The sequence below is a fragment of the Notothenia rossii genome, assembly GCF_949606895.1.
Source record: "Notothenia rossii genome assembly, chromosome: 1".
NCBI lineage: Eukaryota > Metazoa > Chordata > Actinopteri > Perciformes > Nototheniidae > Notothenia > Notothenia rossii.
In genome coordinates, this window is record NC_136912.1 from 21,621,923 (window position 1) to 21,636,769 (window position 14,847).

The window sequence follows — 14,847 nt, forward strand, 5'->3', positions numbered from 1 at the left end:
TCACCTCGCTGCACTTCATCTCTCCTTTTTTTCATTTTAACTTTCTTTCTCTGTACCCTTGGTACACCTTCCTCCTCTTCACACTCTCACTAACTTTGCTCCCAACTTTCCCTTCTCTTCTCACCTCATCTGACTTACTTTTCTTTTCTTTTTTACTTTCATCCATCTGTCGAAATCTTTGACTTTTCTCCACTCCCCGCCCCATCACACTGTTTGGCTCACAGCTCCGTTCCGGCGAGACAGCAGCAATCGTGGCCAGAGAGCTGGCAGAGCAGACCAAAGGTCTTCTGCGTCCTGGCGATGTGCCATCCACCGTGCGGGCCATGGCCCAACTGGTGGAGCTGCTGGACGTACAGCTCAGGAACCTCACCCCCGGGGGCAAGGACAGCGCAGCCCGCAGCCTCACCAAGGTACTGCTCCAAGAAACCCTCCGTTTGAAGGTTAATGTATTGTGAAGGGTTGAGTGAGATGAATGATTTTCTTGCAGACACTGATATGGAGAAGAATTCAGGGTTAAGGAAAGAATACCAAGTGAATGAGGGACAGAAAAGGGAACAAAAACCTAGATAAATAACGTCAGTGGTTAGTGGTATTGTCTTATATCCATCTTCAGGGGTTTGAAATGTACATTTCCAGATAATAATAGCTGCTTTTAGAGATTATTTTATCCTCTTCTAGGGGTCTTAATAACACGTTTTGCTCAACATTATAGGTAATAGAAGGCAACTTATAGTATTTGGCAACTCAGATAGAGAATGACATTTAATAAACCTCTGTTTTGCCCTGGGAGATATTCTTATTAAAACATACAGTACTTTAGATAAAAACAGGCTTGGGACACACTTTATTTCATAGCTCATTGTTTAAAGAACTTCAGACCTTTGAGCTATGGCTATGAAGATACTGTCGACTAGCGGGCTTGAGTGCTTACTTCTGGATTACATTAATGGAAACTCAATCCTGAGTATGCAAAAGATGACTTTTACATCTCTGGTAAACGAGGAAAGAATTGTGTTCTGTACTTTGTTTCATGTAGGCAATCAATTACAGTGAGATAAATCATTGGGAATGGCTGGCCCGGCTGGCTAATTGACTAACTGACTGGATGGCAGACTTTTTCTTGATCGTCTGCTGAGGTTAACAGTGATAGGCGGGGTTTAGGAGCCAGATTGACAGATGCTGCCACCTCTTATAGAATCACTTTTTTTTTTTTTTCTCATCTATGGCTCAGTGGCTTCACTAAACAGTTCCTCTGCTCCCTCTAAGTTATTCATTAACACGTGTCGAGTGAATACATACCAGAGCATGTGTAAGTGAAACGATTAATCTGCCTTTGCTGTTGACCAAATGGCTTGTTAAAAGGTTGAACTTGTAGAAAAAAGTCCTCCATAAAAGAGGAAAAGCATTCCTCTTGTTTTCAATAATAGCCCAATTATATATACCTAATTGAGTAATGTGTCAGCTTATTATGCAAATTTGTGTTAGGAAATCGAATATGACCGATCAAGCACGAGTGGCGTAGTAATTAATGCCATCAATTAACTTGACAGTAGATGCAGAGAATGAGGGGAAAAGGGAGCAGAGGAAAAATAAAATGATAAAAAAGATCTGGAAGAAGGAAAGGAATAGTAGAAAGATGGTCATGGGATAATGAATGAAAATAAGGGGCGAGAGAGGAGAATTACAATATCAGTAATTGTGTGCAATGTTAATGAAGTTGGTGTCACTGCCTGTATTCACGCAAGTGTGTGAGTGTGTGTGTGTGTGTGTGTGTGTGTGTGTGTGTGTGTGTGTGTGTGTGTGTGTGTGTGTGTGTGTGTGTGTGTGTGTGTGTGTGTGTGTGTGTGTGTGTGTGTGTGTGTGTGTGTGTGTGTGTGTGTGTGTGTGTGTGTGTGTGTGTGTGTGTGTGTGTGTGTGTGTTTCTGAGAGGTGTTATATCGCTAACAGGTAAATTGTTTGAATTTGCAGCTTCAGAAGAGAGAAAGGTCCTGCAGGGTTTTCACACAGGTATTTCAGCTTCCTGGTATTGTTGATTACTTTACCACACCATATGACCCACATGTTTTGTTTTCATTCTTTACACTCTGCATGTAATTCGCAATTTCAGCTTGTGTGTGATTACACATTGCAGCGCTCGACGTAGAATGTTAATTCCATGCTGCTGCAGTTGATTGAATAATTTGCATCCCAACCCTTTGAGGAGGTCTGCCATTAAGCGGCTCGAGACCACAGCGTGCATCGGGGTCACTGCTAACAAAAGTTTGGGTCTCCTCAAAGGGTTTGCATTCTGTTGTTTTCAATTTCACTTTTTATCAGAATCAATGGCACTGATAAGAGGCCATGATCAATATCAATAATAGCTCATCTATTGTGCGGTTTTGTCTGCAGAATTGTAAACAGGGCTGCCTGAAACCAAATGACTCGCTATCCATCTCCATTCACTGAAATGCCCTCTCTGCTGCTGTATCAGAGAGAGAGAATGGAGTGTGATAGATACTCTGTTCCATATTGCTTGGTCACAGCCTTCAGTGCCTTAAAAAAATAATACCAGCTTTTGTTTGTGGCTCATTGTTCATTTATTTGCATCCTTGTTGGTCTGCTTGCATTGATGTTTGTTCGTGTTGACGCCGCGGGCTAACACTGTGAACGGAAAAGCCAACATAATTTAGGCATGTTTCTGGTCAGCTAAAATCACTATTCAGATCATCAAAAGACCCCGCCTTCCCCAACCATGCACTGTAGATAGACTGCAGAGTCTCTCTTTTTCACTCCCTGCATCCTCCGACACACACACACACCCTTGATGGGCTAGCTCTTTTTCTCCTGATGCAGGCTTTTTCCTCCACTCTCCCCTGAAAAGTCTTAACGTCAGCACCAGTCAGCAATGTCACATCATAGAACATGGCTTAGGACTATGCAAACTGACACACACACACACACACACACACACACGCACACACACACACACACGCACACACACACACACACACACACACACAAACACAAACGCTACAAATATGTATTTATTTTCAACAATGATCTCATCCCGTCATATCAAGACAGTAAGAAATGTTGATGCGCCCCTCCTTAAACCAATACATGCTGAATCTCAAGGAGTGTCTGCTTTCGAGTTACAGGTCAAAATCAAAACGTTTCACCATACACCTTTGATACGGCAGGAGGCTGGGAGTGATCGATTATATAATTAGCCTTAGTAATGTGAAGCAAAATTATACCAACAGTCCCTTACTCTGCCAGATAGAAATGTGCGTGATTAGGGATGTGGTGTGGTGCTGCCCTCTCCTCGTTAATTATCTACAGCACTAATTGCCAAGTGAGGAGAGTGGGCAGGAGGTTTGGGTTCTTAATAGAGACGAAAAATAATTGAATTCTTTTTTTTCTTCCGTCTCTCTCTCCTTCTCTTTCCCTCTCACACTTCATCTCTCCTCCTCTCTCACTTAGTTTGGGGAACTGGGGACTCGTTTCATGTATACTAAATTGGCAATTTATTCATGATGAAGTTGGTGGTGTGGAGAGGCTTTCATGCTGTAGGGTGGATTGATGGAGGGAGGTAAAGTCTGCAAGGTAGACTGAGAAACAGAGAAGGGGGTAAACTAGGGGGGAGGGGGAGAAATTAAACAAAAAGAGGAGAGTCACAGAAACAAAAAATGGAATGCGAGAGAAAGAAAAACAATAAAGGGGGCAGTGAGGAGACAGTGATGCTCAATGACAATGTCTAATTTGCCCTCTATTTATGGATGGCGGATCAGAACATGACATGCTGCAAATTTAAAGCCTGATTTAGCTGCAAACTCATCCTGTCAGGGAAGACAAACTCCAACAACAACTGACAGATAAGCCAGCTTCTCTGATGAAAACATTTTCAAAACATGCTCTTTCTCGCAGCTCAGCCAAGCGAATAAAAGAGGAAAACCATCCATTCTTTCTTTCCTCTTCTCTCACCCCTTTCTTACTTTTTTAATTCTAACTCTGCCATTTTGCGAAGTTTGTCTTTACTGTGCACGTGTGTACACATACTGTACACATGCTCAAGTGCCCATACTCCCCTTCTGTAGCTGGGAGTAGTAGAACAGCCCAGTTCTAGTCTGTCTTGCCGCTGCTGTTTACGCTGGATTACCCCAACGCTTCAAAGCATTTCACTTCTGCCCCATTTAATGCCATGTGAGTGTGTGTTTGCATGCCGTGGGTACGCGTACACTCATGCGCGTGTCTACCCTGTTATACATAGACACACACATGTACACCAACTACACTCTTATCTGTCTCTGCAGAGTCTCTCCCCTCTTTGAGGACATCTAAAAAAAAAAACCTGTCTCCATTTTAGCCCTCAAGTCCTCATACTTCTGCAGATAGAAATGTCACCAACGGCACTAGAGCTTACAGGCACACGCACATAGAAACACACACACACACGCAAACAAGTTGATTACATCTTTGAGTTTCTGATGTGGAGATGTCTGGACCTCAAGGAAATCGCACCCTTTCTTCTCCTTACCTATCCCTCTGCTCGAAAGATCCAATCGCAGCGCCAGCGAATTAAATTTCAATGAAAAAATTATATGAAATTGAAAATGCAAGGTAATCAAAAGTTCAATAAAAAGCAATGAAAAGTTTAATGAGAGTAGAAAACGGGGGTTATCTGAAACACATCAAAGTGAGAGTGTTTGGGACTAGCACTAAGATCGTGAGTGAATGGAAAGCAGTGCTTCTGCTGTCATATCTGCCTCCAGAGCACCCCCCCCCGCCCTCGTCTATCTCTCTCTCTGTTGCCTCCACTGATACTGTACAGCAAGTGGAGCAGAATGATGCACTGCAATGCTTCTCCCAGCCCCTTGTGCACACCCTCCAACACACACATTTTAATGCCATCAAACATAAAAGCAAACTTTCATCCCGGACACTTAACAATGCATGGCAACAGTGTATGGCATTTATATGTCACTGCATATGGCCTCGTTCAAGCACAAACTGCATTAGAACAACAAAGAAAGCATTACTTCCACAATTCAGGCAGTTGACAGGAAAAGCGGGTTTTATCTAACTACTATGTTTGTGGTTTTGGCAATAATTTCATTAATAATTGCACTCATCAAGTTAATTGCAGGGATTTGGGTACATTACAATATTAGGACATCCAACAGTGCAAGAAACACAAGCAGTCGGAAATCATTCAGGTTTTAAACAAGTCTCCTTTTGACAAAGCTATTAGGAGGAAAATGGCAAATTGTAAAAGGATTACTAAATAAAGTGTTTGCTCACATTTTTCATGCAGGGTTAAACGTTTTTTGTAGGGGGAGGAAAACGAAGGCCAATATGGGTATTATTGTTTATCTCAAGTGAATGTTATGTTTCTTGAAATAAATTAACTGAATAAATAAGTGTTACCCAAAAGTTACCGGTTGAATAGCTGACTTAAACTGTACTGAGAAAAAGTAAGAAGTAGGTCAATAACAATGTACTGTGCAAAAGTTCTATATTCAAGTTTTAAATAGGATAAGGGGAGAGAAATGAATATCTATATGATAATGCTTTATGTAAACCTATTAAATTATATTATGGTTCTACCATAAAGTGCATTAATATGACAATGTGGAGTATAGCCTTAACATCCCTACAGAGCTCTTATATCCATAACATAAAACACGTTCACTGTCTGTAGAGAACATTCAACAACCTGTATGTCAAACTGAACTATCGATTAGGGCTATAAGCGGGAAAGAGAACAAAACACAAAAATGACAATAAATAAAACGATTTAAGATATCGCAGCGAGTGCGAAAAGCTGGCTACAGAAATCAAATAACCCAACACTCCTTATAGAATCAAAGGCAGAATAAAACATAACCAAGGCAGACAACAGAGAGATGTATAAACAATATAAACAGCACAGCGGCTGCAGCCACAAACACATTAGAGAGCTTTACGGTTATAACGCATAGCGCACTTCACACACGCATAAGCACGCACACGCAGCTTCCATGACGGTCTCGGGAGAAATACAACCATCAGATGCCCCTTTCACACCAACACGGTTCTAGGGCCGGTTCGGAGCTAGAGCCTGATAAACACCGTTTTTTCCTGTTCACACCGCAGCAGGGCCGGCCCCAAGTACCGAAAACTGGTGCTTACCAAGCACCAAAGAATTGTCGGCCTCGAAGCAAGAACCGCATACGTCACGCTTACGTTGGAGGGAGGCGAGATTAACCTGAGCTAACAGTTTATGGCGAGTACAGCAAATTGTAACAAGCAGTAGCACTGAGCACACTTATACAAAAAAACACACAAAAAAAAAAAACAGCATCAATTCATACTGAAACACATTCACTTATGTGTAATTGGGGATATGTATCAGATGTTGGAAAGTCATTCTGTGAGTCTTTTGAACCGCAAAGTCACACTTCTTTTTCTCCAGGTATCACTTCTCTCGCTCGTTTATTCTCAAACATACTACACCAGGCTATGTTAAATTATATCCAGTCCACTTTAGCCTCTCTGTCACACCGTGCGCCTCAAAGCTTTCAAACATGCTGAGCTGGATGAGGCTCAGGAAATGTATCAATAAAAAACAACAAAAAGCCTTAACACAACTCACTAGATGTAAAAGTTCCGGACAAAATGTAAAAATACTTGCTGCAAGGACCAGCAAGCATTTTAGCATTTAGCATGCTAGAAAGACCGAGCATGCACCTGTGTGTGTGTCTGTTGATTTGGGTCACTTAGCGGACTGGCCGGCAGGGGGGGGCATTAATTAAGGGAGACACAATGTCTTGTTTTTGTTTTTTTTATTTGTTTTTTTTCCTTTAGCCCACTGTTCACAAACAGCTGCGTCCAGACCTAACCTCGTTCAGATAATCTAAATAAATTGTTGGCTTGATTCAGGGCTTCAACTAATTATTATTTTAATCATGAATTAATATGTTGTTTTGCATATAAAATAACAGAAACTAGTAGACTAGAAAATCCATGTTTTATCTGATCAATATGGAAAAACCCAACCACATTAAAAAGAGCATGTCGAAATGGCAAATGTTTGGAATTGTTACAAATGAAAATGTATTATCAAATGCATAATTATTTTGATTATCAACATTTATTAGTATTTGCCACATTAAACGATTACTTTCTTGTCAAGAACATTTCAGAGAATATTAAAAAAACAGAAAAAATTGTTTTGCCTGGAAAATGGCTCAAATAATTTGCCTAATATTACATTTTCCATAAACCACAATTTGTTAGAAACGCGTATTGAAGCTTGTAGTCTTCCGTCACACTCAGCTAAATGACTGAGGCAGAAACAGATTTGCCGGTGTATACGTATGCAAGGGTGTGCTTCATATCCACTCCTGCTTATTTTGCTGGTTTACTGAAGCAGTGGATTAATTAGTTTTTGTTTACATGTTGCCCTCCCAAACTCATCCAATATGCATCCTAATTAACTGCTAGCGCTAAAAGAGAACATAATATTATGATATTACCTTGTTGGCTAAGCACCCATTTTTTGTGTGTGCTACACTGTATCTACATTTGGATATCACACCCCCAAAATAAACAGGTAGGATTAGCTCTAATTCCAGAGGACAAGTGCACATTTTGTAGCACATGCTATCAACACTGGAATGAGTCATTACCTGCTGTGTTTCTCTACTTACTACTCCTTCTCTACATACTGCAGACAAAGACAATTGCTGTTGCAGCCTTCTTTCCTCCCTCTTTGCCTTAACACTGAGTGAGAAGAGAAGGAAGGACGTCAGATGGTTGATGCGTGAATGCCAATAAACTGATGTCTTTCACTCTTCCTCTCTGGCCTTGCAATTCCCCACTGGACACCCCCTTTGCTTATATAATGGCACCTGCGTCCCCTTTTCCATTTTCCCATCCACACTCCTTAAGAGAGAGAAGCATTGAAAACGTGAGTGATAAGTGAGGGATGGGAGTGCGTTTGCAGAATGGTGGTTTACAGTCTGCGAAAGAGAAAATAAAGAGACAGATGGGACTGTGAGATGTGTGTGTTTGATAGCACCTGTATTCGCTTTTCCGCCTCTCTTGTTCCCAGCGGACGCCTGTCACAATGGACTCACTGGACTGTTTTATCGCTCTCCCATGGCTCTCCCCTTCTTCTTCTCTCCCACCAGCTCTATTTTCTCTCCGTTTCTTTATCTCTCCCAGGGTCTTTTAGGATGTGACCATAGGATGTGACTCTGTGTGCCTGTGTGTATATGTGGGGTGTTCATGTCTGAAAATGAGTTCTTGAATTCTTAAGAGCAGAAAGGAATGTGTGTTGGAGACAAAATAAGTATTGTTTCCTGGAGAGCGACTCATCTATGTGAGCCAACTCTTCTCTGTTTGGTAATATTTTTGGATTCAAAACCGTTCAGCGCGGCTGAATATGACCCAGCGGACATTATCTGATAAAACGTTAATCTTTTCTCAGCCCTTCAAGCACAAGTTTTCAAACTCAAAGATAAGACTGTTGCTTAGTCTTAAACAGAGAGGAGAAGGCGGGGGAGAGAGAGAGAGAGAGAGAGAGAGAGAGAGAGAAATTAGCCAGGTTTGGGGGTGTAGACACATGGTGATTGCAATCAGCTAATTAGCTTAGCTTGATTTTGAGGACATCTGTGATGGATTTTCAATCAAAACATTCTTTTTATAAAGATAGAAGAATAAGAAGGTAGTAATGAACATTATAAAGTGCAGACCATAACTTTAGACATTTATTTTTCATTTAACAGCTGTGTTTTGCCTTTGTTACGTCTGCATGGGAATGCCACATTTGCATCGCTTACATCTTATTTTTGCGTGTCATGATTTATCACCATGATAAATGAAATTCCACTGCATTCTCAATGTTGCATCACACTGACTGCTGTCTTCAGTGGGGAAGCATACACTTTTTTACTATGATTGATTTGCCATAATTAGCTTCAGTGACTGAAAGTGTTAGCATTATCTTCCTCCTTGTGACCTCCGTGATTCTGCTGCTGTCCTAGGCTATGGTGGAGACGGTGAATAATTTGCTGCAGCCACGAGCCCAGGCGGCCTGGAGAGAACTGCCCACCAGCGGACAGCTGCACTCAGCCACTCTGCTCCTCGACACTGTGGAGACGGGAGCTTTTATGTTAGCCGACAACCTCCTCAAGACCGACACTGTGCAGGAGACCACAGACAACATCCGTGAGTACATTTGTTTTTTGTCCCTCCCTATCTTCAAAACTCAGTTGGACCCTGCAACTGTCACAGAGCCTGCTGAGATGCCCTGGAGCAAAGCACTTAACCTCCATTTGCACTGGTGAAGCTTCACAGTCACCAAGTGTTGAAGACAGTGTGGCTGCAGCAGGCGTGTCTCAAATGTTGAATTTATGGCTAGGCTAGAACAAAAGCATCTTACATCTTGTTGAATTTGACCTAAGTACAAAGTCCTAAAGAAAATCATTTGTGCAACATGCTCAGATTTAGGCAAAAATGTAATTCTTAGATTTCACACATTTCCTTCTTATATCTTATCATAACGTAAACCAGGTGGCTGCTAAAGATCTAAGAATATGAAGGCATTTTTAAAACCCGTCGCCTCAGATCTATGTTTTATAAGACAAACCAGAAACAAAGTATACTGTACAAAGCTTCACACGGCGTAAACAAAAAAAGGTGATTGTTATCTTTTGTAGGGCAGAATAATGCTATTGTTTCTCCTCTTTGACTGTTAAGAGAGTTACTGACTGGCTGCATAATACATTAGTATTTCATTTAAAATTACATAAAGGGTAGTAGAGGTGGCATTAAACATCTTGGATTGCCAGCAACGATACCTAAAAATCCTGCTTTTTAAATATAATAAACATCATTACAATACTGTATACAACATGATGTGTTCATACTATGTAGGTTTTTAGTTAAGATACATTTTCTTTCAAGAATAATTTCAGACTGACTCCTCAGTGTAAAACATTTCCTGGTATTTGTGTGTTTTACTCCTGACATTTCCCTGTGTTTTTTATATTTCTGTTATTATTATTGTGATTGTAGTAATGTGTTTTTATTACATGTACAGCACTTTGGCTCGACCAAAAATCGCTTTTAAATGTGTTATATAAATAAAATTTGATTTGATTTGATTTGATACTCAATTAACCACTCTGACAAATGAATAATTTGTGTGCATGAGTAAACACAACAAACAGAAAACCCTGTTGAATTTCATGTATCCCAGTCTCGAATTAGAATACAACTGTTAAACAGAAGTATCTAATTTTGAGTCCGGAAAAAACATAATATAACCAAATTGGAGGGAGTCTAATTTCACAACACTTTTACTAATTAAATAATCAAATCTCCTCCTTAAATGATGGTCATTCCGTGATTGGACTTGAAACAATAATTTGTAAACTCATGTCCTTGAGTTTAGGCTACCGAAGAAATTACTATTCCAAAAAGCATTATGTTCAAATGACTACCTTATACCTGTCAACCTCCATAAACATAGCGAGGCAAAAAACATAAGGGAAAGATGATATCTCTGATTGTATTTTCCAAAGATTATTAACTATGAATTATACATGTTGCTAACATTTCTACTAACAATGTGTACAATATACTTCATTTACAGCTTTATGCGCCCCTATTATGTAGAGCCTGTTTTATTATGTATAGCAGGCGTGTTAAAGAGGTCCAGGTTATCCTTTCAGAGGTATTGAAGGGTCACATCCACAGAGACCCATGCTCATCTAGCAAAATGCAGAGGAAAAACTGTCTTTAGGGATCTAAGGCAGGGATGAATTGTTTTCCAAAGACAATAACACTTATTTATTTATATTTCCGTATTTTCTTCACTTTTAGGCAGAATTGACAAAGCAGAACAAAGCTAGTTATTATGGGGTTGTGCACATCGCTCTCCTCTCCTCTCTTTCCCCCCTCCTTCCATCCCTCCTCAGCCTCTCTCACTAATCCTCTCATCACTGGGCCATAGAATAAGGCAGAAATACTGAAGAACAAAAGCCCTCTTTGCTTTTCAAGCCTTTGGTTGATGATATATCTCTGAGCCATCTTTTTATCTGCCAACCAGCGAGATGCCCCCACTTGTGTTTCCCTTGATTATCTCCCTGTTTATTTCCTTTTTGATTTGATATTTCAAAAGCTCCTACAATTATTCCCCCCATCACTAGGATTCACTGGGCTTGTATATGACCCAGGAGGAGATGAAAAGTCATGAAGGAGGAGCTGGGGATGATGAGTAAAGAAGAAGAGTGGATGAATGCATGCTTGAGGGTGATGATTGTGGTGGAATGTCAAATGATGCTCTAAGGCTTTTCTTTGCTCACTTTCGCATCAGTAAGCAATGAAATCAAATCTATTTAAGTCACACAACACAGGGATATCATTAGAGCATTTATTTCACTTGCCGGAGACAGAAAGCAGAGAGAAATTCTACAAAATCATTGCTTTCAACATGACTCTTGCTCTCTCTGAAACAATCCCAACCATTGCCATCCTACACATTTTTTACTTTATATAATTTCAGACTTGTAACTCATCCAATTTCTTCTGCTCTCCTGAACGCACATATGGTTACATAAACAGTAATTGAGATGTAGGCTACCAGATCTCTGAAGAAGTTAAAGCAGGAAATCATCTTTTTTGTGGGAAATTTGGTCTCTGCATTCCTCTCCTTTTTGTGCCGTTAATCTTCCCTCCCAGCTAATCCAGTGGGCAGATCCACCATGATTATCTCTCCCTTTTATTCATAACCGCCTCTCATCTCTTTCTTTTCTCTCATCCTCACTTTTCTCTCTCTCCGGTTCCTCCCTCTTTACTCTCCTCATTGCACTTTTAAGCCCCCCGTGTTTAGTTTTTTTAACAAGTCTTTCAAAGGAGAGTGAGCGACAGGAATAAATTATTTGAATGACACATTTTAAAGAAGCCCCTGCAGCTACAGTAGGTGATGTTATTGTGTTAGATTATTTGTGTGACTATGAGGCGCAGTATTAGGCGTCTGAATAAATTGTATTATTATTAGAACCAAAACAGTGATTTGAAAGGATAACACAGCGTGCACGTGTGATAACGATAATGAACAAGTGTGTATCTTAGGAGGAGGATTGTCATTACAAGCAAGCTTTAATTAGATTAGACTCAGCGTGCTTTGATATCCCGCCGTTGTGTGCGGGTGTGGATGCGCGTGTTTGTATGTGCGCTTCAGTGTGTGGGTGTGTGTGCTAATTTATGTGTGTGTGTACATAGCTCGAATGTTTAGTTTGGCTCGTGTGCAATAAGAGACACTTAACCAGTGTTTCTATTTCTTTCTGCCATATTTGCATATCAGTGTCTGTGTTTATGTCTGCCTGTCTCACTCTGCCTCCATTTCCTCCCTCCCATCCTCAGCACCATCTCTTGCCTTTGTGCCCTATCTATTTTTCTCTGTGAGAGAACATAGACTTCCTTCCTCCTATCTCTCCTCTAACTGTCTCTGCTCATACCCCATGTATTGTGCTTTCTCTAACTACCCTCTTTCCTTGTTAGCTACTCCAGCACTTCACTCTGACCTCATCAACTTTCTTTTCATTTCACCCTCTTCTCCCACTCCACCGCCTCCTGCGCTCTCTTTCCCATCCCAGCACGTCCTTGTGTTGTTTATTTGATCAAGGAGCTGTTTTCACCATGAAAGCAGTGTCTTAATCACCAAATCACTCAGAAGCATGAGATAGAGGTATACAGCAAAGGTATAATTAGTCCTTAATTAGAAACTTTATCTAATACATTACACGTCCGTAATCAGGAATGCGCTAACGAACCTCGATGTTGAAATTAGTTTCCCACAAAACAACAGAGAGGTTGATTATCCACCTCGATATGTTGGACCAGTTGCCTGGAGACATTGTTGCCTTTTTTAGTATGAAAATTGAAGATGTTTCATTTTGCCAGCTTTTTTTTCATTTTCTTTGTTTAGACGAAGCGAGGATTCAGGATTCATGCTCGTGTTCTGCTGTGAAGCACTTAGTGAGAAAACATGGTTATTACAAGAGGCTGCCAAACAAACCTGATGTATCGTACTATGCTGTGACTTGACATAAGGGTGTGTGTGTGTGTGTGTGTGTGTTCGTGTGTGTGTGTGACGCAGAGCTGGAAGTGGCCAGGCTGAGCACGGATGGGAACCTAGAAGACCTGACATTCCCTCAGTCAGAACTACATGGAAACTCCATCCAGCTGTCAGCCAGCACTCTCAAACAACACGGCAGAAACGGTACAAGAGAACTCTCTCATTATCTCTTTTTCTCACTCTCACCATTATGAGGTTTATGACCTCTCTGTCTTTTTCTCCCCCTCTCTCTATTTCTGTCTGTTTAACCCACTTGCAATATTTTTTTCCCATCATTAAATTGTTCTCTTATATATCCAGTGCCTATTTGTATCATGGTTTAAGCCAGCAGCTATCAAGTGCATCTCCTCCATTTTCCCGTGTGTCTTCTTACAGGTGAGATCAGGATGGCCTTCGTGCTGTACAGGAACTTGGGGGCCTACCTTTCCACAGAGAACGCCAGCGTCAGACTGAGCAGCGATGCAGTCTACCCAAATTATTCCGTTATCGTCAACTCCCCGGTCATCACGGCATCCATTAACAAGGACAGCAATAAGGTTTACCTGTCTGAGCCTGTGGTCTTCACTGTCAAACACCTACAGGTAAGGACGATGCACGTTGCTGACTTCTTTTTTAGGATAAAGGATAAGGCTGATATTGTGTGTGTAACCAGGCTTAAAAGAGTTTATCCCTCTGTGGCAGAGACTTCCACTGCCATCCAAAAATGTAATGAAACATATGAATGAGCCACACAGTTGAACAGGGAGACATGTTTCTTCATTAAAATGAACATGGGAACTGTAGTTTATTATGATTACATTTCACACGGTTCTTGTGCTATAAATACTCGAACGAGCACTAAATATCTGTTAATCCACAGCTTAGAATAGTTCCAAGCAAATGTACTATTTACTCTTGAAGTAGCTGTTAATACTAAGATAACATCTAGAAAGCCCAGCTGTCCAGGAAAATTATTCAGCATTTATACAAACAAAAAAACATATATTTGTGGATTATTTTTGAATATTTTTGACTTCATTAGAACAGACTAAGCCTGAGCCAAAAATAATTAATGATTAATTCAATGAATAATGAAATAACGTAAACCCTGTCCTTTAACAGACTCTAGACCTGAGACACAAACATGAGTATTTGAGACTTGATTTTGATTTGATTGATGTGGGCTTGACTTAATTGAACATTTCATTATTATGCCTAAGTATTTAAAGTTCTTGGTCTTCATTGTAACTGATTTTCGAGATGTCCTTACAATAATTGACTTGATTGACTTGCCCAATATACCACAGCAAGGCCTCTGGTATTGACAATAATTAGAGACTGAATAAGAGAAAGATTCCATGCTTCATACTTTATAAATTGTGCTACTCAGCGCACCACTTTTATCTTGTGTTGCTCACTCAAGAAGGAAATGTTGATCCAGTTGGTGATCCAGCTTGTTGGCAGCAAAGAAATCCTCAATGTGTCACTTGCTCATTTTAAGAGTAACTTTACAAAACCAACACACAAAGCTTCATCAGTTGACACAACACAAGCAGAGTATACACTTTACAATCTCACACAACAATCACGGACACAGCGCCTCCTGCCATGGCTCTTTATTTATTTGTTGCTGCACTCTCGCATTCTGTCCCTTCTGTTTGTTGTTTTGTTGTCTTGTGTGCTTGACTCCCTCTCTGTGTTCCTTCCTCTCCATCCCTTTCTGCACCAATCCCTCCCACCATTTTCTCACTTTCATTGGC

General features: G+C 40.6%; 1 protein-coding gene across 8 annotated transcripts in view; it reads left to right on the forward strand.

The window, feature by feature from the left end:
- The window catches only part of adgrl3.1 (adhesion G protein-coupled receptor L3.1), an 88,612-nt gene that overhangs the window by 49,060 nt on the left and 24,705 nt on the right, over positions 1-14,847 (forward strand). For all 8 annotated transcript variants that reach the window (XM_079668290.1, XM_079668292.1, XM_079668293.1 and 5 more), the window contains exons 8-12: positions 225-410; positions 1,969-2,007; positions 9,009-9,192; positions 13,130-13,252; positions 13,484-13,689. In XM_079668290.1, the coding sequence (XP_079524416.1) occupies positions 225-410; positions 1,969-2,007; positions 9,009-9,192; positions 13,130-13,252; positions 13,484-13,689 (738 nt within the window). The remainder of the gene's footprint in view (positions 1-224; positions 411-1,968; positions 2,008-9,008; positions 9,193-13,129; positions 13,253-13,483; positions 13,690-14,847) is intronic.